The 23,764-nt window shown below is 41.4% G+C and overlaps 1 protein-coding gene and 1 long non-coding RNA gene across 4 annotated transcripts in view; one reads left to right on the forward strand and one right to left on the reverse strand.

Moving 5' to 3' along the window:
• The window catches only part of LOC138743370 (uncharacterized), a 30,440-nt gene extending 21,659 nt beyond the window's left edge, over positions 1–8,781 (forward strand). Inside the window, exons 2-3 of the long non-coding RNA XR_011344836.1 lie at positions 4,801–4,953; positions 7,050–8,781. This is a non-coding gene — a long non-coding RNA (uncharacterized lncRNA). The remainder of the gene's footprint in view (positions 1–4,800; positions 4,954–7,049) is intronic.
• Positions 8,782–22,347: 13,566 nt separating this feature from the next.
• Positions 22,348–23,764, reverse strand: part of LOC138743371 (nuclear factor NF-kappa-B p105 subunit-like) — a 53,177-nt gene continuing 51,760 nt past the window's right edge. For all 3 annotated transcript variants that reach the window (XM_069898652.1, XM_069898651.1, XM_069898653.1), the window contains one exon: positions 22,348–22,991. In XM_069898652.1, the coding sequence (XP_069754753.1) occupies positions 22,855–22,991 (137 nt within the window). In that variant the 3' untranslated portion in view covers positions 22,348–22,854. The remainder of the gene's footprint in view (positions 22,992–23,764) is intronic.

Genomic DNA, 23,764 nt, shown 5'->3' on the forward strand with positions numbered 1-23,764 from the left:
GAAATAGGACAGATGGGAATGCTTTGGAAGACTGTCATTGTCTCAATTGATGGAGCGGGTTCCCATGTTGCAAGAAAATAAGAGATGCATATACATTTAAACAATGCCTCTTTGTACTTTAATATGGGGGTTTTATGTAGAAAGCCTTCTAAACGACCTTACAAAGATATTGGGGAAATTGTTATCTGCTAAAGATGGAAACAGTACATGGAAATACCAAAGTACTTGTTGAAAGTAAATTTTATGATAATCCTAAACTGATGTGTTTCGTGGAAGGAGAGGAATTTCAGAACATGACGAGATGCTTGGGTGCTCATGTCAACTGGATTATGTCATGTTGATTAATGGAGCATGAACAGAAATAATTTAAAGTGCAGTTTTGAAATGATGGAGGGCAGGCACAATGTCATCAAAGAATCCGGCTCAAAAAAAGAACCAATAGGAAAGGAGCTTTCCAAGTAGTTTACAAAACTAACTTGCTTTGATGCCACACTGAATTCCCTTCATGGTTGGAATCTTACCTTTATGGATATATTTTCATTCATCTCAAGCAACAGTTGTATCAAGTCACTCCATTTCAAATCTCAGTCTTTTGCATGGATGGTCCCCAACTCATAATGGGAGGCCAGAATTGTAGGCCGGGAAGTTTCATTGGCCTATGATTTAATGTCTACTCCCAGGTCTGCCTGGCATAAGACTTTAACATATACACTAGAACTATATGATTAAACTTTCTTAACTGTATGGTTCTGCCTCATAATGATATCACATCAATTCTATCTTAATATCTATAAAATGCATCAGGCATCTTGAATTTGTGAACTTTGAAAATTTTTTTGTCCTAAAATACTATGTACAGTGAGAAGTGTTTTTCTACAAACAAAGAAGTTCTCTAACATTCATATTGTGTAAAGAGCACAATTTACAGAGTATAGGATTACAATGAAAAGGAAGATCAATTAGCAACAAGCAAGGGCAGCGAGAAAGCACCATTATGGGATTAACTCAGGAGCACAATGACTACAGGGAAGAAACTTTCAGTTTTTGGTGCATGTTTTCACATTCTTAAGCTTTCTATCCATTGGGAGGAGGGGAAAAAGAATGTGTCTGGAGTGTGATGGATCTTTCAGTGGGTTGCTGGCATTTCAAGGCAGCAGGAGATGTAGATGGAATCCATGGAGGGGAGGGAAGTTTGTCTTATGTTCTGATCTGCTTTGAAGCTACTTCCAGTCCTGAGCAGAACATCTCCCATACCCCACTGTGATGCATTCAACAAGTATGCTTTCAATGGCACACTTGTAGAAGTTAAGAGACAAGGATGGGTACATGCTGAACTTCCTTAGAAATTAGAAGCATTGGTCATGTTCCTAACCATTGTGTCAACGTGCTTGTCCCAGGTCAGATCATTGGAGATGTTTATTGCTAAGAACCTGAAGCTGTTTACTATTTTGACTTCAGTGCCTCAAATGTGGATAGGGGTATGGACTCTGCCCCTTCTCATGAAGTCATCAATGATTTCCTCCATCTATTTGATGTTGGGAAGGTGTTATCTTGGCACTATGCCACTATCATTCTCTTTCCATCTCATGATTCTTTGATATTCAACCCACTACTGTAGTGTCAGAAAAGTTGGAGTTGGAAAGATATTTTGCTGTACATTTGTGTGTGTAGTAGGATACTGAGTTCACATCCCTGGGGAGCATTGATGTTGAATGTGATTTTGGAGGAAATGTTAAATAATCTTCATTGATTGTGATCTATTAGACATTAGCCAAGAATCCTTATACTACCTATAATAAAAACAACCTAAATTTCCTGATGATTTTTTGTTTCTATATCTAACATTATTGTCAAATCAGTAACATTTTCAACACTGCCTGGAGTTGACATCAAGTGTTGTTGATGGTTTACATTTATATTGTATGCAAAGTAACAGCAGAGGGCATCTATCTCCTGCAAAAGTGCATTGAATTTGAAGCAATTTATAAAATAATCATACAAAGCAAAATGCTCCAACAGTGTTTTGGGCCAAAGGATTGTGTGAAACTTTTGAGGAGGCCAAGTGAGGTATTGTGAGATTTCTGACATTGTTCAACCAAGTAAAATGCCAAGGAGGACTAATGGGTGATCAGTTTTAGCATCAGGATGGATGAATAGCAGCATGGAAGAACAAATCTTTGATGCTTCATAAAATGTAATACTTTATTAATTGGTAAAGTATAAAACCAGTAAGTTATGCTAACCATACATGTAACTCAATTCCAATAATGGGCACTGCTCTTCAGGAAAGATGTGAAGCCTTTAGAGTTTACAAATAGATTTACGGAAATAGATGAGGAATTACCATTGTTTTCTTTCCTGCAGAAAAGGCACAGATTTGATAGAGATGTTTAAAATTGTATATGATGAAGTAGTTGAGTCAATTATAATGCTTTTGGAAGAATAAATTAAAAGTGTTGTTTCCAACCAGCTGATGTACCTTGGTTGGCAAAATGACTGGGGATGACATGAGGAGAATGTTTATGCGTGATGTGCAGAGTGGTGGAAACAAATTCAAAAATAACCATCAAAAGGGAATTGGATAAAAGAAAGGAATAAAAGCATCTCAAAAGTATGGAGCAAGAGCAGACGAGTGGGATTGTTTTTTGAAAGAGCCAACAAAGATTTTGTGGTGTACTCCATGATCCCTTGAATGCCTAAACATCAGTTTGCTGTTCGCCGAGATTGCTTATTGAATGTAGAAGTGAAGGCTGGGAATGGAGTAAGTTAAAGTGTAAATTTTATTTCTAATAGCAACTCCATAGCATGCACAGAAACCATTGAAGATATTTTAAAAATGAGGTAGAGGGAAAACAGTGAAGTAACAGATATTTAGTAGATGATATTAAAAGAAATAAGTCCTTTATATCAAACTTCTGGTAAACTGATGAGCTCATAAAAAAATCTCTGTGCACCATCTTGTATTCAGGTTATAAAGGCACTGACACTGATGTGAACACTTTTTGATTTCACTATTCTAATAATCCTTTGGGTTTACAACCATTTGGAAAGTCTGTGTTAGTGCATGTTGTATTTAAAAACTGTAAATAGTTACTGTTAAAATACTATGAATAAATCAAGTAAAAAAAAAATGCCAAGATAATGAATGCATTATTGTAAAAATTGTAAACAAAGCATTAAATAATATGGAAAAGTGTTATGATATAACAATAGAAAATTATTAAATCATTGCACTCCTGGAAGCTTTAGTATTGTCTTCAGGGATTGAACATCACCTTGCTTCTGTAAATGGATAAACTGGGGTTTCTATGGCGATCGAGTGTTACTGGATCATTTCCATTCTTCAGCAAAGCTCCATTCCATCTATTTACTATGTGATTAAATCTGCATCAGAAATTGCCTGTAAAGAAAGCAAGCATAATCCTTGAAAGAAAAAGATTCCTTTGCATAGGCATTTTTCTCAGAAATCTAGACCATATTGATGACTTTAGTAAAACAATATTTATACTAAATGTTACTAAATTAATAGCATGGTCTCTTTATCCATTTGGTTTTTCCTTATAATTTTCTAAATTATTTATTATTGCTGTATAATTATCCTGAATGGGTACTGTTATGAGCCCAGAAGACCCCAAAACCCAGCAGCAACAGATATTCACCAAGAAAAATGGTTACTTAAACAAAAGTTGCTTTTAATTATCTTTAAACATGAAAACAGGATCAAACTATTAACTACTATTAACTTATTTAATCTCCTTCTAATTCTAAGCCCACGTGTATGTAATGTGTGTGTAAGTTTAGAAACATTATTTGATTCACATAACAATCTTACTTCTCATTCCTCCAAGTTCACTGGTTCAGGCAATTCTTATACTGTGCACAGAATTTATTATTTATGAAGTTTACCAGGCTTTGGGGCTTGAAAGGTAAATGGTTACTGCTCAGGAAGGTTCTTGTCAGTTTTCAGAGAGAGATTTGTTCGCTGAACACAAACTGATCCCTTCTAATCAGCCACATCAGTGACTTGCCGAAGAAATCTGCCCCATCAGGGTTTTCCAGATGATAACCTCTTTCTTTAAGGTCACCACAGAGTTCCTTTTTGTTTCCCTTATTTCAAGTGAAACATTAGGCAGCCAGTCCTTTCCTCTTGTACCGGCTTTGACCAGGCTGAACTAAGAACTCACAGCCCACCTTCAAAATGGGATTTTTCCAGAAGCTCGCCAGCTTATCAAGTTCCAGTCCCAGCTGCTGCTACTGAACTGAACTCTCTCTCTCTCATTCCCAAAGAAAAGCCTATTTTTTCCTTTGCTTGCAAAACCGCATAATCCTCTTAGAACACCAAACTGCACTCAGAGTTCTTTCATCTGTTGCTTTTTAAAAACAACAATCCATTAGTGAAGTCCCTTGGGCACTCTTCAAAGTTTTTGGAAAAGCACTCTGAGCCAGCCTGTCTGGCTTGAGCAGAGCTCCAGTATTTTAAATGAGATCTGTTTTGGTGTTTTTATGTGACATACACTTAAAAAAAATCCTGCCACAATGTATCTCCCAAAAACATATTTATATACAATATAAAACACAACATAATCTGTCACAGTACAGTCTATCACTGAGTTTACTTAACTCCTCATGAGTGAATAATAATCAATCATTTCCCAAAAAAATACAAATCTGATTGAATGTTTTGTTTTAACTTCCTTTGCAATTATAATCTCATCAGTCATAAAACAAATATTAAATTCAATGTTTCATTTTACACAATATAATTTTACTTTTTATTATTGTCAACTTTGTTTTGATTAGCTCTTGTAAACCAAGAATATTCCAACATACTTTTATAACTTGCCTTGGAAAGATGCAGTAGTGTTGAACCAAAATGATCAGTTACAGCTCTAATGGCAAATCGATCAAACTCATCAACATTAAGGTGCAAAATCACGGCAACATATGTCAGAGGTAACAGTGATTTGCAATATTTGAAAAATAATTCAACGTGATTTGAGACACTTTGCTATTTGTTTTGTGAAAATGGAAGATCAAATTTAACCTTTCAGAATCTGACAAAATTGTTGAATTTGGCCATTAATTTCAACACAGACAGTTAAAATTAACAGAATACTTTTTAAAATGAGGAGAATAATGTTCCCCAAATACAAAGCAACTGCTTCATTTCAGAAACAGAATAAATGAAATCTTAAATCACTGTTGAAAGCCTGTAGACCTTAATTCGAAAATAAATATGCTTTTCCTTCCAGTTTCTCCCCACCACCCTCAACTTTGAACATAATCTTCCTTTACCTTATTTTTTTACTCTTTATTTAACACTAAATTGTCCTTTTCCAATATTCTGTTAGCACTGTGGTTTTGTTTACATTTGAGAGATTGGGCACAGGCTGGGTGATCACTTCTTGAGCTCCTTGACTCTGTCCAGACTGAGACCACCTGTAAATTGGAGGAACAATGTCTCATATTCCCTCTGGATACCCATGAACCAGATTACATTAATTTCAGTTTCCATTAAAAACCACCACCAAACCCCTCCCCCATCTTTGAACCCCGTCTCCTCTAGTTGTGACCTCTCTTCCCTTTTCCGTCTGTCTCCTTTCACAGAGTGAAAATCAATACTTACCTTTTCTCTTATCATATCCAATTAACACCTTTTGTTTGATGATCTGGACTCCTCCCTCACTCAGGCTTCCACCTTTCTCTCTCAGTTTTTATTTAGATGCCTCCCTGCTTTACGCTCAGACCTAAAACATCAGTAATAGATCTTTGCCACCTACGGACTCTGCAAGACCAGCTGAGTTCCTCCAGCATTTATTATGTGTATTCGTTGATTGAGAGGGGATCTCATAGAGACATATAAAATTCTGGCAGAACTGGACAGAATGGATGCGGAAGGGATGTTTCCAATGGTCGGGGAGTCCAGAACGCGGGGCCACGGTTTGAGGATAATAGGCAAACCATTTAGAACCGAGATGAGGAGGAATTTCTTTACCTAGAGGGAGGTAAATCTGTGGAATTAATTGCCACAGAGAGCAGTAGAGACAGGTTCATTGAAAATATTTAAGAGGGAATTAGGTATATTTCTTCAGTATAAGGGAATTAGGGGTTACAGAGAGAAGGTGGGGACGGGGTACTGAACTTTAAGATCAGCCATGATCTCATTGAATGGCGGAGCAGGCTCGAAGGGCTGAATGACCTACTCCTGCTCCTGTCTTCTATGTTTCTATGTTTAATCACATCTGCAGACTTCCATGTTTCACTTCCGTTATCTCTTTATCAACACCTAAATGTATCTGGTGAAAAGATCGGCTATTGTTCTAATCATTCTCTAAGGATGTTCTTGAAGAAAATATGATGAAGATTAGTTTGTGAATAAAAATCTTATGGGCCACACAGATTTCAGTGGATGTTGCTCCCTTCTAACAAAATTATTGATTTCATATCTGGGATGTCAGTTAATTGTACACAAATGTATCTTCTCTTCATTTATGTATTTATAATTTTCACTGCCTGATCAATCTGATTACTGACAGCGATTTGATCGAGGGCATTGGTTTTGCAGTTTCCATGATGTTATCAGCTGACCCATAGCCTATCTTGAAGAGGAATGCCAAAACTCATGACAAATGAGCCTGGCAAATTTAAGTGCGCAGTCTGGGTGGTCAAAGGTGCAGCATTTCAGCTATGACTCATGCCTAATTACAGTTGAGATACAGGGGTTATGGCAGCAGATGCTTCTGCCATCAGCTTCACTCATAAATGACAGGATTTTAATGAAGCCCACCTGATGAAAATGAACTAGGCATGTATTTTAATTTCTGGGAGAGTAATTACAGCTGACTTCCTCAGAATTTTTCCTTGTCATCTTAACGGGGCAGTGTTCTGACTCAATGACATGCTTCAACAGAGAGGCACAGGATTGCAGCATAATGTCATTTATGCTGATGCTGTTTAGACTCTAAAAGTAAATACTGAATTATCTATTTTCTCCATTGATTCAAAGAATGTAGGAATCACAGATAATTTTGTATTGTATTTCCTATAAGAATGAATACAAAAGATTGAAAAGAAGGATCCCAGACAAGACCAGCATTCCTCGTGCATTCTTGATGCTGATGAGAAATCAGTGATGGCTTTTTCTCAATTGCTACAGTCCATATGAAGAAAATACTTCCACTCTGGCAGGAGAAGATTTGATTCAGCAACATGGAAGAAATTATTCAATTGAGTTACATGATCCTACTTGATTTTCCTTGAACTAATCAGTAATTACTGTTATATAAATTTTTGTGGTGTTATTTCTTTGACTTGCATTTTTTTTAAGAATTCTGTTTAATTTAGCAATTTTGCATGTATGTTTTTCCACAATATTTATGTCAATTTTCTATCAGTGAATTGACTAAAATACACAATACATTCTGATTAATTCAGTAGCGACACAAGATAATTGTTTTTTTTTGTGGGAAAGTTCTTGATCTTTATTCAATGCCTTCAGCTAGCGATATAATGAGAAGAAAATTGCTTTTGGAATGAGATAAGATCCTGAATTATACTATTTTGACCTTTTGCATTGGAAATCTAATGTGCCACTCCTCCGCAGATCTATCAAATAAATGTTAACATTATTTCTTAACACTTGAGCTTTATGTTTTAAACATACTGGATTAAAATCCTAATTTTTGTTGGTTCTTGATAAAGCTGAGAAAATAAAATGACAATGGCTAATTGAATGCCAATAGCATTTTGCTTCCATCTTGAAGGAACGTTGTTACTCTTTGAAAATTGTTTCCCTGCTGAGATACTAGGTATCAAATGCACCTATAATTGCCATCGCTTGCTCTGTAATATTTTAAAGAGCTTTCAGCAATGAGTTGAAGTAGTGGAAGTGCCATAGTAAGAGCATTGGATGTTACTCTTCCTCAGGATGCCTGCACATCCGCTTCCCCCCCCACCCCCCACTTTACTCCCCACTCAAGTTCACCAATGAGCTGACAAGTGGGAAGGACCATTACACTTCCTTGCTCTTTTATTCTGTTCCCCTTGGGGGACTCAGACAGTCAAGCAGCATTCCTTTATAGAAATGGTCAGACAACATTTTGGATCAGGACTCTCAATAAAAGGTCCCATCACAATATATTGGCAAACCATTTCTATTAGTGGATATTGCCTGACCCACCGAGTTCCCCTCCCCACCACATCTTTTTGTTCACTCAAAATTCCACTGTGCAGTTTTTGTTTTTTTTAATTTATATTCCATCTCCATTCCTAACGACTGGATCAGCATCTGTGACAGTGCAGTTGTTGCAGTGTAGCTGGTAATGCTGCAGTCTCAAAACTCCATGAACTTGGGTTCAATCCTGATCTCCGGAGTTATTTATGTGAAGTGTACATGTTTTCTCTGTAACTATGTTTCTCTTGTGTGCCCTGCTCTCCACCCACATTCCAAAGACTTGCAAGTTGGCGGATAAATTGGTGATGCAAATTATGGTACTGGTGAGGAATAGAATCAGGAAGAATTGATGAAATGTGAAGAAAATAAAATGGGATGAATGATGGAGTACTGTAAATAGGCATATGACATTTTCTGTGGGCTGACAGACCTTTTTCCTGAATGACGTCAAGTTGCTGGATCTGCAAGTTAATTTTCTGTGTTTCTTGTACAAGTCCACCAGATCATACTGAACACCAACATTTACTGGACACATATCCATTAAGTAATAATCTATTGTTTTTATTCTCTCTTCCAAAATGTTTTGCCAGATAGCAGCAATAGAAATGAGCCCAGATGATATATTTAAAATAATATTTTAATTATTAATAAATAATATTATAGCACTTTATCTAATTTAACTAGCTTAACTAAACTTATCTAACCTTGAACCCCAAGTATGCGTGAATATACTGATGTGTGTGTGGAATACCCTAAGCATGAGCGAATATATTGATGTGTGTGTGGAAATCCCCAAGTATGGGCAAATATATTGATGTGTGTGTGGAAATCCCCAAGTATGTGCGAATATACTGATGTGTGTGTGTGTGTGTGTGTGGAATACCCTAAGTATGGGCGAATATACTGATGTGTGTGTGGAATACCCCAAGTATGGGTGAATATATTGATGTGTGTGTGAAAATCCCCAAGTATGCGCAAATATACCGATGTGTGTGTGGAATACCCCAAGTATGCGCTAATATATTGATGTGTGTGTAGAAATCCCCAAGTATGTGTGAATATACTGATGTGTGTGTGGAAAACCCCAAGTATGCGCGAATATACTGATGTGTGTGTGGAATACCCCAAGTAAGCGCGAATATACTGATGTGTGTGTGGAATACCCCAAGCCACTACTGCTTAAAGCACAATTCTCAGAAGACAGCTCAATATTCAGTTTTAGAAATTCAGTGTTGATATGTAGACTTGAAATTGATGCAGCATGCAAGCGTTAGATGGATGAAACACGCATGCTTTGTATGAAGTTAGCAGTTCATGAAGTGGGTAAGAGACTGGGGTGGGGGTCGGGTGGGGGTGGATGTGACAGAATGTTTATAATTCACAAAACCCTTGTTGAGGTGCTTCCAGCAAAATGTTCTTTTTAGATGAGTGCCAACCAAAGCTCCCATTTTCTTTGGTGCAGGGGACATTAAGCAAGTGATGCTCACAAAACCTTTCCGTAGGTCAGCCAAACTCAAGTGACTCTCACTCTGGTCATTATCCAAGTGCAGTGTTTCTTCTGCCTTCAGAACCCTTTTTGTGGGTCATCCAAACAAAAGTGACCGTCACTCTTTTGGTCACAGAGTGGTATTCCCATTCTCTATAACAGACAGGAGGAAATCAGACAGATTGTTTATAACCACATTTGTGACAAATCCTGCACAATACTTCTTTCAAGAGCTGTTTGCTCCTGTTCTGTCTCCTTAAAATGGTCCTGAGGAAAGCTGTGAATCTGTCGGTCATGTGGTCTCTGCATTTGGATTTTTCTCTCTCTGCAAGATGTATCCAATTTAGGAACATGCTGTTCAAAGCCTGTTGCCAGTTCACAGTCACTTTCCAAAAGCCTGCAGGGTTGTGCGAAATTTACTCTCTTGAAGTGATAGTCCCACACAAATTTTTTAAAAAAGTGAAAAATGGGAGCATGTAACACCTCATAATTCCCACCAATGTACCTCATTAGCCATTTTTTTCTGCAAACTCCCTTAATTTGCTGATATTCCTTTATTGATCCTTAACATCTTTGCATCATCATTAATCTTGAATATATTGCACTTAGGACCTTCATCCAAGTTATTTTCAGAGAGAGTCATCATTGATCCTTTCCACCTGTTCTCTCCATCTCACATAAGCAGGACTGTTTTCATTTTTTGCAACCTTTACGAACCTTTTATTTCTCTCAGTCATTATCTCTTGTAGATAAACTTAACATTACTTCACTGCTCCAGCAACAAGGAGGTAATGTTGCAAAACCTTACAAATTGGGGTCATCTGATGAGGAAGTCAAGAAACCAGTTCCAAAAGGAAAAATTGAGTACCAGATCCCAGAGTTTGAATGTTCATTTTACTGGTACGGTGGTGTCAAACACTGAGCTGTTAATCAATGGACAGTGTGGGTGTTCTTGTAGCCCAGGTGATTTAATGTAGAATTGAGGGCCTTCAAGACAGTATCTACTGTGGACTTGTGGTGGTGGATGGATTGAAGTGAGTCCAGGTCCTTCATGAGTATGTGATTTTATAAAATATCACTTTTCCGCTGAGTATATTTTATATGATATTACTAATTAATCCCATTGTATTATCATACCCAAAGTAGCCTGCTACCCAGCTACTACTTGTCTATTTGCATGTGTGGGGAGGGAAGCTCTGTGTCATGGTTTCCAAACAACTTTGGTATTCTGTTTAACCCTTCAGAATTTCTAAGAATGAAGTTGTGCAATTCAGTGCCTCAGAGCGGCAGAAAGGGTCCATATATGCTTGTGATCAACTTTATAACATTTAATTTTGCAAATTCCTTCCCTCCTGACCATCCTTGTATTTGCTAATAAATTTGCACAATTTTGTTTTCTGAAAATATACTTCATTAAAAACTGTTATTTTGCATTTGAGGCATTTATCTGTCATCATTCACTGGATCTAATATATTATTACATTCACTTACAATATTTACATTGTGCCAATTCTCTCAAGTGCTTGTCCACAAAAGACTTTAATTATACTGTTGGTTTTCTGTGAATGATTTTGGACACATCAAGATAATATAAGAGACCGTTTAATTCAAATCATGTTTCACTTTGGTTTGATTTCTCATATAATGCATTATAGATAAAATTAAGCTTTCATAACTTCTTGTTCGAGGTTTTGAATTACATAAAAGACAACTTAGTTTATTTTTTCACATGAAAACCATCTTTTCTACTCCTTTCCTTTCTCTTTTTGATATACTCCTGTTGATCTGCCTGCCTCCCTCTCCCTCTTTCTTTCACCTCAGTACAAATCCCATTTTCTTCTTCCCATTGTTAGCATAATTTCTCTCCATACCCATCTCTTTCATTCTCTACTGCTTTCCCTCTCTGTCTTTCTCTTCAATCATGCCCCAGGCACCAGGAAATGCAGAGCTTGTCCTAAATCTGTCATATATGATTTTATTCCACTTCAACACAGCCTCGTTCTTTGGCATATGCACTGATACTCTCAGGATTGCATTCATTACATGAAATGCGTATTTTCAACGACCATCTATTAATAGAGCTTTTGCACATGGGTCAATAGCAAGTGGAAACAAGACTGATAATATCCATGTTTCTGAACAGCACTTGGACCAGTAAATGCCCCAAATGAACCAAATTCTTATTTAATTTGGCAAGTCCACATTATCACTACCCCTTTCATAAGTCCTCAAGTTTATCCTCCTGGATTTTCTATCAACAGTTCTTTTGAGCCAGGGTTGTACAGAAGCAGGCCCTTCATGATGATTCTGATGCCTATTTATGCTAAAATCATTTGCTTGTAAAATGGTTATATCCATCCACTCCTATCCAAGTACTTCTCCAAAAGTCATTAAAACATTTGTAACTGTATTTACCTTTACCACTTCTTTCAGTAGCTTGTTCCATATCACCGCCACTTTGATCTCTTTTAAATTTCTCATCTTCAACCTTGACTGTCTAATTTAGGACTACCTCACCTCAGCAAAAAAAATCCACCCTATCTGTGACTATCTACTCTATCTATGCCCCTTATAAATTTATAAGCCTCAAAACGATCATGACAGCCTCCGACGTACCAGTCCTCCATTTCCTAATTCCTCCATTTAACTGGAGCCTTCCATTCCCAGTAACATTCTAATGAAATTCTTCTGTAACTTGATCGTCCCTCCTCACTTCTCACCCTTTCTCACATGCTACCTCTTTCTCTACCCATTTCAATCACTCTTCAACCCCACTCATCAATCTCACATCTTCCCTCACCCTATAACATTTGTTTCACAGTACTCCCTCACATCTCCCCTTCTCTTTCGCATCTCCTTCATCCAGTCCCTTACTTAAACATTCGAACTCCTCCTGGACTTCTCCTTTCCCTGTTCTCACATACCCTCCTGCCCTCACCCCCTTCTCCACTTCAGACCTCCTCCCCCCCTTCTGTCTCTGCCCCCTCTCACTTCTGCCCCCTCTCCCCTCCCTTCTTTCTCTTCCAACAGAGGAGGTTAGTGGGATTTCATGATGGAATACACTTGGCAGCAGTGGATTCCAGTGAGGCATAAGGGAGTACTACTCTCTGGACCCCAGATGGTCTATTCAGTAGCTTTGACTCATTGGGATCTGATGTGAGCCTCATAAGAGGATAAAGATAGAAACTTGAATTATTTACAGAATTAAAACTGTTTCTGCGGGAGTAACTTGGAGCTCAAGACAAGTCTTTGGTTATCATGAAATGGCAAAGAACATTGTACAGCCCCCTACAAATAAAAGAAAAGTGAGAAGAAAAAGAAGAGGGTGTGGCGGCACACCACTAGGCAGGCGAACTGGCCCTGTTTGTAATCCATGTGGCAGGGCAGCCGGCCAAAATGGCACCATCGGGGGTTTCCCCTTCTTCTCAGCACAGGGCTCAGAAGCCTGCGCTGGGGATCACGTGATGCCCGGGTGACGTCAGCGCCGCTAGCATGGTTCTCAACCAGGTCCGAGCTGGGAGTATGAGTCCAGCCCAGCAACCTGCAATAAATCAGTTCTCACTGAGCTCAACCCGTCTGGTTGTGTGTTCTTTCAGTAGCAGTGTAGCTGCCGTTACAATTAGTGACCCTGACTGGTTCTAACATCTTTGAACCCATCATGAGCGAACCTGGGATCAATGCTGGAGCTGTCAAGCTGCCTGAATTCTGGGTTCAGGAGCTGGAGACTTAGTTCGGCCACGCAAAGGCTCAGTTTCACCTCAGCCAGATTTCATCCGACACGACCAAATTCTACCGTGTGGTCGCCGCCCTGGACCAGGCCACCACCAAACGTGTGCTGCACCTCATTCAGCACCCACCCGCTGAAGACAAATATGAGACCATCAAGTGAGTGCTCATCGGATCCCTCGGACTATCCAGGCGCCAGCGTGCCACTTGGATGCTGCACCTCGACGCCCTGGGGAACAGGTCCCAAATGGAGCTGATGGATGAGATGCTCAAGCTCATGGGTGATCACACCAACTGCCCACTCTTTGAGCGCATATTCCTTGACCATCTGCCTGAGGACATCTGGTACTGGCCCAAGAGAGCTTTACCGACCTGAGGAAGGTCGCTCAGAATGCCCAAGAGCTATGGCTCGAGCAATTCCTGGAGGGCTCGGCGGTCCAGCAGGTCACGAGGCACGGGCATGACCACACCAAGCCCACCCCTAGCGCTGCGGTAGAGCATCCGGCCCCTAGAGGGGCCACCAAGAGAATAACCAGGGGCATGGCATCCGCTCCAGGCCTTTGCTTCTCCGGGGAGCCAAGGGTCAGAAGTGTCGTCAGCCCTGCTCATTCCAGGGAAACAAGCAGGCTGGCCGCTGTTAATGGTTGCGGCGGCTGGCTAAGGACACAACCTCCTCTACCTGCAGGTCTCAGTCAGCGGCTGGTGGTTCCTCATCAACACTGGGGCCCAGATCACCGTCATCCCAGCCATCAAGTCCAGGAACTGACCTCGAGTACCTCCCCTCCATGAGGCCAATGCAACAGAGATCTGGACGTATGGAGACAAGACAGTCCAGTTACAGATCGGCTGATGAAAATTCTCATGGAGGTTTATGTCTCGTCCCTTCTGACCGCCATCCTGGGTGCTGACTTCCTCCTCATCCACAAGCTTCTGGTGGACATTCGGGATAGGCGCCTGGTGGACGCCCATACTTTCCAAGCTGTTTGCCTCGAGGCTTCCTGCACAGAGCAGCTGCAGATGGCCACAATCAGCATACTCAGAGATGAGTTCCAGCGAATCCTGGACGAGTTTCCGACCCTCCTCAAGCCACAGTTCTGTGCTGCCTCACCGCACCATGGGATGTTCCACCACATCCCCACCCAGGCCCCACTGGTTCACGCCAAGGCATGCCGGCTCCTGCCTGACAAGCTCCAGGTGGTGAAGGAGGAGTTTTTGCATCTTTTGGAGCTGGGGATCATTTGGCGGTCTGACAGCCCATGGGCCTCGCTGCTCCACTGGTCCCGAAAGCCTCCAGCAGCTGGCGCCCCTGCGGAAACTATTGACGGCTCAACGAGGTGACAGTTCCTGACCGTTACTCCATCCCTCACATCTAGGACTTTACGGCCATCCTGCATGGTGCAAAGGTTTTCTCCAAGGGTGACCTGGTGTGCAGGTATCACCAAATCCCGGTGCACCCTGAGGACATACCCAAAACAGCCATCATCACCCCGTTCGGCCTGTTCGAATTCCTTCGCATGCCATTCGGGCTCAAGAACGCCGCTCAGACCTTCCAGTGCCTCATAGACTCAGTGGGCAGGGACCTGGATTTCATCTTCATTTACTTAGATGACATCCGCAGGGATCAGGCACAACACAAGGCCCACCTGCGCACCCTCTTCTCCCGGCTGGCAGACTTCGGCCTCACCATCAACCCAGCCAAGTGCCAGTTTGGGAAAGAGTCCATGCAGTTTCTGGACCATACCATCACAGCCAAAGGAGCCATGCCTGCCGCTACGAAGGTCGCCGCTATCAAGGAGTTCCCACGTCCGGACAATCTCAAGGGGCTGCAGGAGTTCGCGGGTATGGTCAACTTCTACAACCAATTCATCCTGGGAGCTGGGTGCATCATGCAGCTGCTATTTGCCCTGATCGCAGTCAAGCACAAAATGCTCACCTGGACCCCAGAGGCCTGCAGTGCATTCGAGACCACCAAGGATGCCCTCGCGAAGGCTACCATGCTTGCCCACTCGCACAATGACCTGCATATGGCGCTCTCCATCGATGCCTCTGCCACAGCCGTCGGTGCCGACCTGGAGCAGCAGGTAAATGGACAATGGAAGCCACTGGCATTCTTCAGCCGGCTTCTCTGCCCACCAGAGCGCAAGTATAATGCTTTTGACCATGGGTTACTGGGCATGTACCTGCTGGAGCGGCATTTCTGCTATTTTTTGGAGGGGAGGACTTTTACCATCTTCACTGAGCACAAACATCTCAACCAGGCACTCATGATGGCGAAGGACCCCTGGTCGGCCTGCGAGCAGCATCACTTCGCCTTTGTGTTGGAGTTTACCACTGACATTCAGCACAAGGACAACGTGGTCACCGATGCACTCTCGCGACTGGCCATCTGCGTGCTGACGCCCGGCCTCGACTTCAACAAGCTCGCCTGGGAACAGAAGTCCAACGAGGAGACGCGAGCCTTCAGGACTGCCATCATGGCCCTGCGGTTCCAAGACCTCCCGACTCCAAGCAGCAGAAGCACTGTCCTGTGTGATGTCTCCATAAGCACCCCGCAGCCAGTGGTTCCCCAGCAGTGGCGTGGCAAGTTTTCCATCACATCCACGACCTTCCGCAACCGTCCATCAGGACCAGGGTCCGGATGGTGGCAGAGCGGTTCATCTGGCATGGGCTACGGAAGCAGATCATGGGCTGGGCCGTAACATGCTCCCATTACCAAATGTCCAAGGTACACAGGCACACCAGGGTGCCCGTGCAAGAGTTCAAGCACATCCGGGAACAGTTCAGCCACAGTCAAGTGGACATAGTTGGGCCCTAACCCATTTCCCGGGGCAACCGTTACCTATACACGGTAGTGGACCGCACCACTCATTGGCCTGAGGTGATCCTGATGCCGGACGCCTCCACGGACTCTTGCTCCTGAGTGCTGTTGCGTGGTTGGGTTGCCCGGTTCAGCGTTCTGAATCACCTCACCAGCGATCAGGGCGCCCAGTTCACCTCTGTGCTCTGGGCACACCTTGCCAATAGGTTGGGGATCGAGCTACACCGCACCATGGCCTATCACCCACAGGCCAATGGGGTGGTCGAGCGTCTGCACCGCCACCTTAATTCAGCACTTATGTCCCGTCCTCACCAGTTCCGACTGGATGGATGAACTGCCTTAGGTGCTTCTGGGCATCCTCTCCACGCCCAAAGAGGATCTGCAGGCGTCATCAGCTGAGGTGGTCTACGGCGCACTGCTGGCACTTCTTGGTAAGTTCATCAACGCGCCTCACAACTCCCAGCGGTCACCGCACAAGCTGCTTCCCCACCTCTGGGCCCGCTTGGACTCCTTCGCACCCCCACCGCCCCCCAGACACGGGATACGAGCATCTCACGTCCCCAGCGAGCTGCTTTCCACAGAGTACATTTTTATTCGGTGGGGCCCACCCATGGCACCTCTGCAGAGACCTTATGAGGGGCCGTACAAGGTTGTCCAGCATTCAGGATCTATGTTCACGCTAGACATCGGCGGCATATGGGAACTGTTTACTGTGGACAGGCTGAAGCCTGTGCACCTCGACCCCCACCGAACCAGTGATTGTGGTACAGCCCAAGAAGCAAGGCTGCCCAGCTAAAAAGGACATTGGCACTGGTTCTGGGGGGGGGGGGGGGCTGTGTGGCGGCACACTGAACCGGCCCCGCTTGTAATCCACATAGCAGGGCAGCTGGCCAAAATGGCACTGCTGGGGGTTTCCCCTTCTGCTCACTGAGCTCGACCTGTCTGGTTGTGTGTTCTTTCAGTAGCAGAGGAGGTGCTGCTACAAGGAACAAGAAAACCACAACAGGAGTACTTCACTTTTTGATACATTTAAATATATAAATATTTATAGAGACCTATAGGAGAAAGGGAATGTTCAAGATTCTCTTAAATTTTAATACCAACAAATTGTAAATATGCACTCCATATTTTGCAAAATGCATATTTGTCTCTTAAATTATCAATTATTCTCTCAAGAAGAACACAATTCCGACCTTCTATCCATTTCCAAACCAATATCCGACTTCCAAGTTATAGTCATACATTTTATAGGCATTGTCTAATCTAATGTGTTCTTCAACGTAGGTCCATAACCATTCAGTGTCACCCTTCAGTTTCCTTCTCTGAAAGTGAGGAACCTTTAACTGAAGCAGAGATGTCTACTAATATACAAATGTGTAAATGTTTCTTTAATACCTTAGTATCTGTATCATAAATAAACTTTAAAGAATAGAAATAATGTGGCAAAGTACTAAATTGTGCATCTTGGGAGGAAAACTAAATAGTGTCTAAATGAGGAGAGATTAGAGCTCTGTGACATTGTGGAACTGAATGTCCTAGAGCACAATTTGCATAAAGCTGGTGTGCATGTACTATTCTTCTTTGGCTTGGCTTCGCGGACGAAGATTTATGGAGGGGGTAAAAAGTCCACGTCAGCTGCAGGCTCGTTTGTGGCTGACCAGTCCGATGCGGGACAGGCAGACACGATTGCAGCGGTTGCAAGGGAAAATTGGTTGGTTGGGGTTGGGTGTTGGGTTTTTCCTCCTTTGCCTTTTGTCAGTGAGGTGGGCTCTGCGGTCTTCTTCAAAGGAGGCTGCTGCCCGCCAAACTGTGAGGCGCCAAGATGCACGGTTTGAGGCGTTATCAGCCCACTGGCGGTGGTCAATGTGGCAGGCACCAAGAGATTTCTTTAGGCAGTCCTTGTACCTTTTCTTTGGTGCACCTCTGTCACGGTGGCCAGTGGAGAGCTCGCCATATAATACGATCTTGGGAAGGCGATGGTCCTCCATTCTGGAGACGTGACCCATCCAGCACAGCTGGATCTTCAGCAGCGTGGACTCGATGCTGTCGACCTCTGCCATCTCGAGTACCTCGACGTTAGGGGTGTGAGCGCTCCAATGGATGTTGAGGATGGAGCGGAGACAACGCTGGTGGAAGCGTTCTAGGAGCCGTAGGTGGTGCCGGTAGAGGACCCATGATTCGGAGCCGAACAGGAGTGTGGGTATGACAACGGCTCTGTATACGCTTATCTTTGTGAGGTTTTTCAGTTGGTTGTTTTTCCAGACTCTTTTGTGTAGTCTTCCAAAGGCGCTATTTGCCTTGGCGAGTCTGTTGTCTATCTCATTGTCGATCCTTGCATCTGATGAAATGGTGCAGCCGAGATAGGTAAACTGGTTGACCGTTTTGAGTTTTGTGTGCCCGATGGAGATGTGGGGGGGCTGGTAGTCATGGTGGGGAGCTGGCTGATGGAGGACCTCAGTTTTCTTCAGGCTGACTTCCAGGCCAAACATTTTGGCAGTTTCCGCAAAGCAGGACGTCAAGCGCTGAAGAGCTGGCTCTGAATGGGCAACTAAAGCGGCATCATCTGCAAAGAGTAGTTCACGGACAAGTTTCTCTTGTGTCTTGGTGTGAGCTTGCAGGCGCCTCAGATTGAAGAGACTGCCATCCGTGCGGTACCGGATGTAAACAGCGTCTTCATTGTTGGGGTCTTTCATGGCTTGGTTCAGCATCATGCTGAAGAAGATTGAAAAGAGGGTTGGTGCGAGAACACAGCCTTGCTTCACGCCATTGTTAATGGAGAAGGGTTCAGAGAGCTCATTGCTGTATCTGACCCGACCTTGTTGCATGTACTATAAGGACTTAGGAAAATGAATAATATTAAAGCTTTTAAATGGGAGAGTGGGCAGATTCCACTGTCAAGAAAAAACAGGATAGGCTGGGCTTATATCCTCTGGAGTAGTGAAGAGGTAGAGAGAGGTTCATCAAGGGTCTTGACAGAGTGGAGGTAGAGGGGAGGCTTCCTGCAATGGAAGAACCTACAAACAGGGTTCACTGTTTAAATATAAAAGGTTTTGCATTTAAGGAACAGATCAGATGAATATTCAGAAGTTTGTGTGTCTTTAGAAGACTCTTCATCAAAGGGCATGGGAAGCAGTGTCTTTGAATATTTTGAAAGCCGAAGTACATCCTTCATAAAGGTGGAGACAATTCAGGTTGCAATCAGATTAGTCTTGATTTTTAAAACACAGAAATGCTGAAGGAACTCCATAGGTTGCTCAGCGTCCATAGGAGATAAATATATATTACTGACATTTCATGCCTGAGCCCTTCTCATCTTGACTAAGGGTTCAGGCTCGAAATTTTGGTAATGTATCTTTACCTCCTATGGACACTGTGAGACCTGCTGAGTTCCTCCAGCATTCATGTGTTTTTACTACAATCACAGCATTTACTGACTTTTGTGTTTCACTTTTTAAATTATGGAGCAAGCTAGAGGTGCTGAGTGAATAATACCTGCTCCTCATTCATATATATCCATTTATTGTAGTGATTCTGACATAATGCCAGCATTTTACTCTAATTGGCACCATAGAATACTACAGCATAGTACAGGCCCTTCTGCCCTCGATGTTGAGATGACCCATATATTCCTTAAAAAAATACTAAAACAACCTTACCCCGTAACCCTCTATTTTTCTTTCATCCATGTGCTGGTGTCAGAATCTCTTAAATGCCCCTAATGCTTCAGCCTCCACTACCTTCCCTGACAAGGGATTCTAGGCACCCACAACTCTGCATAAAAAAATTATCCCTGATGTCTCCCCAAAACTTCCTTCCCTTCACTTTGTACATGTATTCTCTGGTGTTTGCTATTCCTGCCCTGCAAAACAGATGCTGGCTGTCCACTCTATCTATGCTTCTCATAATCTTATAGACCTTTATCAAGTCTCCTCTCATTCTTCTACACTCCAAAGAGAGAAGTTCTAGCTCTTCTAACTTTGCCTCATAAGACTTGTTTTCCAATCCAAGCAACATCCCGGTAAATCTCCCCTGCACCCTCTCCATAGCTTCCATAACCCTCCTTATCATGAGGTGACTAGAAATGAACACAATACTCTTAAGTGTGGTCTTACCAGAGATTTGTAGAGCTGCAACATGAGATCTCTACTCCTGAACTCAATCCCCCATAGGCCTTCTTAATTGTCCTTGAAGGATGTATGGATTTGAACCTTCTGTTCATCCACACTCTTAAGTAACCGACCATTAATCCTGTACTCAGCTTTCTGGCTTGGTTTGACCTTCCAAAATGCATCACCTCACACTTATCCATCTGCCACTTTTTGCCCAACTCTATATCTGTCATTCTCTTGTAACTTTCGACAATCTTCAGCTCCTTCCACAACTCCAACCTTCGCGTCATCCGCAAACTTACTGACCCATTCTTCCACTTCTTCAACCAGGTCAGTCATAAAAATCACAAAGAGCAGAGGTCCCAGAACAGATCCTTGTGGTACTCCACTACTTAACGGCCTCCAGGCAAAATACTTTTCTTCCACTACTGTCTGCTTTCATCCTGCAAGCAAATTTTTTATCCACACAGCCAAGGTTCCACTGATCCCATGCCTCATGACTTTCTGGATGAGCCTCTTATAGGGGACCTTGTCTAATGCCTTGCTAAAATCCATGTTGACCCCATCTACTGCCCTACCCTCATCAATTTCTTCTGTTATCTCCTCAAAAAACTCAATTAGGCTCACGAGGCACGACCTTCCCTTTACAGAGCCATGCTGACTATCCTTGAGTAGACTTTACTTCTCAACCATCTGCCCACTCTGTCTTACTGGTAGATTTTAACATCATGAGCCACCCGCTAACCACAAGGAATGTTCACTATATTGTACCCAATATGGCATCTCTACTATTCAAACAACAGGCTCAATGAAACCAATGTTGCAGCCCATAATTCCCACTTATTTTGTCCTGGATCTGAGGTATCATCTTCACAATACATTCAATTAAAGGCTTTTAATGGATCAAAGAAATATACTGATTGACAACTTGCAAAGAGTATAGTAAAAGTCCAGAAATCTGGACCACCTGAGAATCAGGACTTCTCAAATACTTTCAAACTTTTTAAATTTAGTGGGCTAAATTTAAGTGCATGCATGCATGCATAAGCGCCACAGATGCACAGAAGTTGCAGAAATGAGTGAATAATTTTTTATTTGCTTTTTTGTACTTTCTATATGATATGGAAAAAATGTTTCATTAATAAACTATCAAAAATTACCTGTTTATCTCTTCCTTATTCTCCTTAAATATGAATTTTAAAAGTACAGCCTGAGAATTCAGAAAATCTGAAAATCTGGTCTGATGCAATCCCTGAGCAGTCTGGATTTTTGGTCTTTTACTGTACATTAAACCTAAAACAGATTTAAAAAAAAACAGGCTTAAAAAGTCTTCAGTAAAAGTATAATTTTATTGTTAGAATTTCTTTATCAAGAAAATGTTCAAGAAGGAGAGATTTGTTTCTAGCATTTCATTTGCTGTTCAAAATAGAAATATACTTGGAAACTTAACTGATAGAAAAGGTTTCCATTATTAGTCAGGACTTGATTTCTGAAGATTCCGAATTCACCTGGTTTCTTGGTCTCATTTCCCTCTTTCAACATATTCACTGAAACACTACTCTTTGGCAAAACTTTTATTCATCTGTCCTAATATCTATGTATGGGGCAATGATTATTGTTGCTTATTGTTCCTTCAGGGCCATTAAAATGTTCCTTTAGAACCATAAAAATCTTGTTATGATAAAAATGCTATTAAAATGATAGATACACATACATAGACGCATATAGAAGTTTCTCTCCATTTTCAATGCAGAAAGCATATGAATAATTCCAACATTCAAACCCGATAAATGGAATGCTCTGTGACCAGCAATGACTAAACTAGAAATCAGGAAAATTATGATTTTCAGGGAACCAATACTTTTTGGTGATGCACGTTAAATGTGATACCATAAGCACCTTCTGAGATGGTTTTCAATAAATTCTTTTGCAAGCCAGGTTTAGTTAGCTGTCCCAGCTATATGTGCTACCATTATAATTACACAATAAATAATGACACCTTGATCAAAATCAAGTTTAATAGATAATGTGTTGAAAGAATATTTTACATATTTAAGTTATTTTGAAATGAATTCTACCAAATCGTCATTTACAGTTGCATGCATTTACATAATCAGAAATTAAAATGCTCATTTGAACCTCAAATTACATTTAAACTGAAAATTCATTGACAATAATGGATAAAAAAAGCAAAGAAGCAGCATTTGCATTGGAGGTTATTTCAGGAGTTGTTTTCCCAAGTAACCAATGTAATAGACAGTTTCAGAGGTAGCTGCTTCAAAGGCTTTGTCTCCATATTTAAATCATAATTTTAAATAAATCTGTAACAATTTAGAACAGTAACGTGGAAAGGCAGTCTTGGGCTTAACTTAATTACACAATAATTCATTTTATTATATAAAATTAATTTATATTATCTTATTACTGAATCATAAATATCTCTTCAAAAAATCAGAAACAACGAGGAAAAATTCCTTGCAATCTGATAGATCTCATCTCGATGTTTGACTCATTACTATAATGACTTCCTTTGATGCAGTTTTTACATGTTACTCCTGATATCCTGGGTTGTTACCATGTGATTATAAACAGCCAATGGCTTCTTTATTTCCCCACAACCTGGCAATTCAAATGTACGAAAATAGGACGGTATATTATTATCTTGAGAAAACTGTAATCCTGCAAATAAAACATAAAATTAAGATGAATTTGAATTCCCAAAGATAAAATAAGACAATGACTACAATTAATACTAAAAAAAGTATTTTAAAAATATTCATGAATTAAAAATTTAGATGCAAATGGTAATAACATAAATCGATAGTTAACTGTAAGCAACTCATGTTTTGCATGAAAGGTATTAATTAAAGATTTATTCAAAATATGTGATGGGCACATGAGCAGCATTATGAAATGGCTACAATTACATTTTGAGAAGGTTCACAGTCAGGTGGTAGAAGTACAATAGAGACTCTCTTATCCATGGAGATTAACTGAAAACAAAAACCCAGAAATTAAATAATTTACCACTTTTTGAAAGTGATTAAACCTACATTAGATCGATCGAAGATGAAGCAGCAATGCATCAGGAAATTGTATGTGGTACTTTCATGCCCTCTTCACATTAGCCAGACAATATTTTCCATTGTCACACCTTCATCTAATAATGTTACTATGAAGGCAACACTCAGTTCCATCTTCATTGACGTTATGTGATACTATAAGGGTTCACCTATCACTGTTGTTGAACAGTCCCAGTGCAACTAGGAGGGCACAGGGCTACTTGGAAGTTTTAGTCATTCTCCCTGATCATGTTTCCTTGTCATCCTTTCTTATCAATTAGAAGCTGTTCCTGCCAACACTCTGTTAACACTCATACAGTAGGCAAGATGACAAATAGTAATTCCTTGTGACCTTTCTTGTAATACCAGTTGCACTGATCACAATCCATC

This window comes from Narcine bancroftii, chromosome 9, assembly GCF_036971445.1.
Source record: "Narcine bancroftii isolate sNarBan1 chromosome 9, sNarBan1.hap1, whole genome shotgun sequence".
NCBI classification, from domain to species: Eukaryota; Metazoa; Chordata; class Chondrichthyes; order Torpediniformes; family Narcinidae; genus Narcine; species Narcine bancroftii.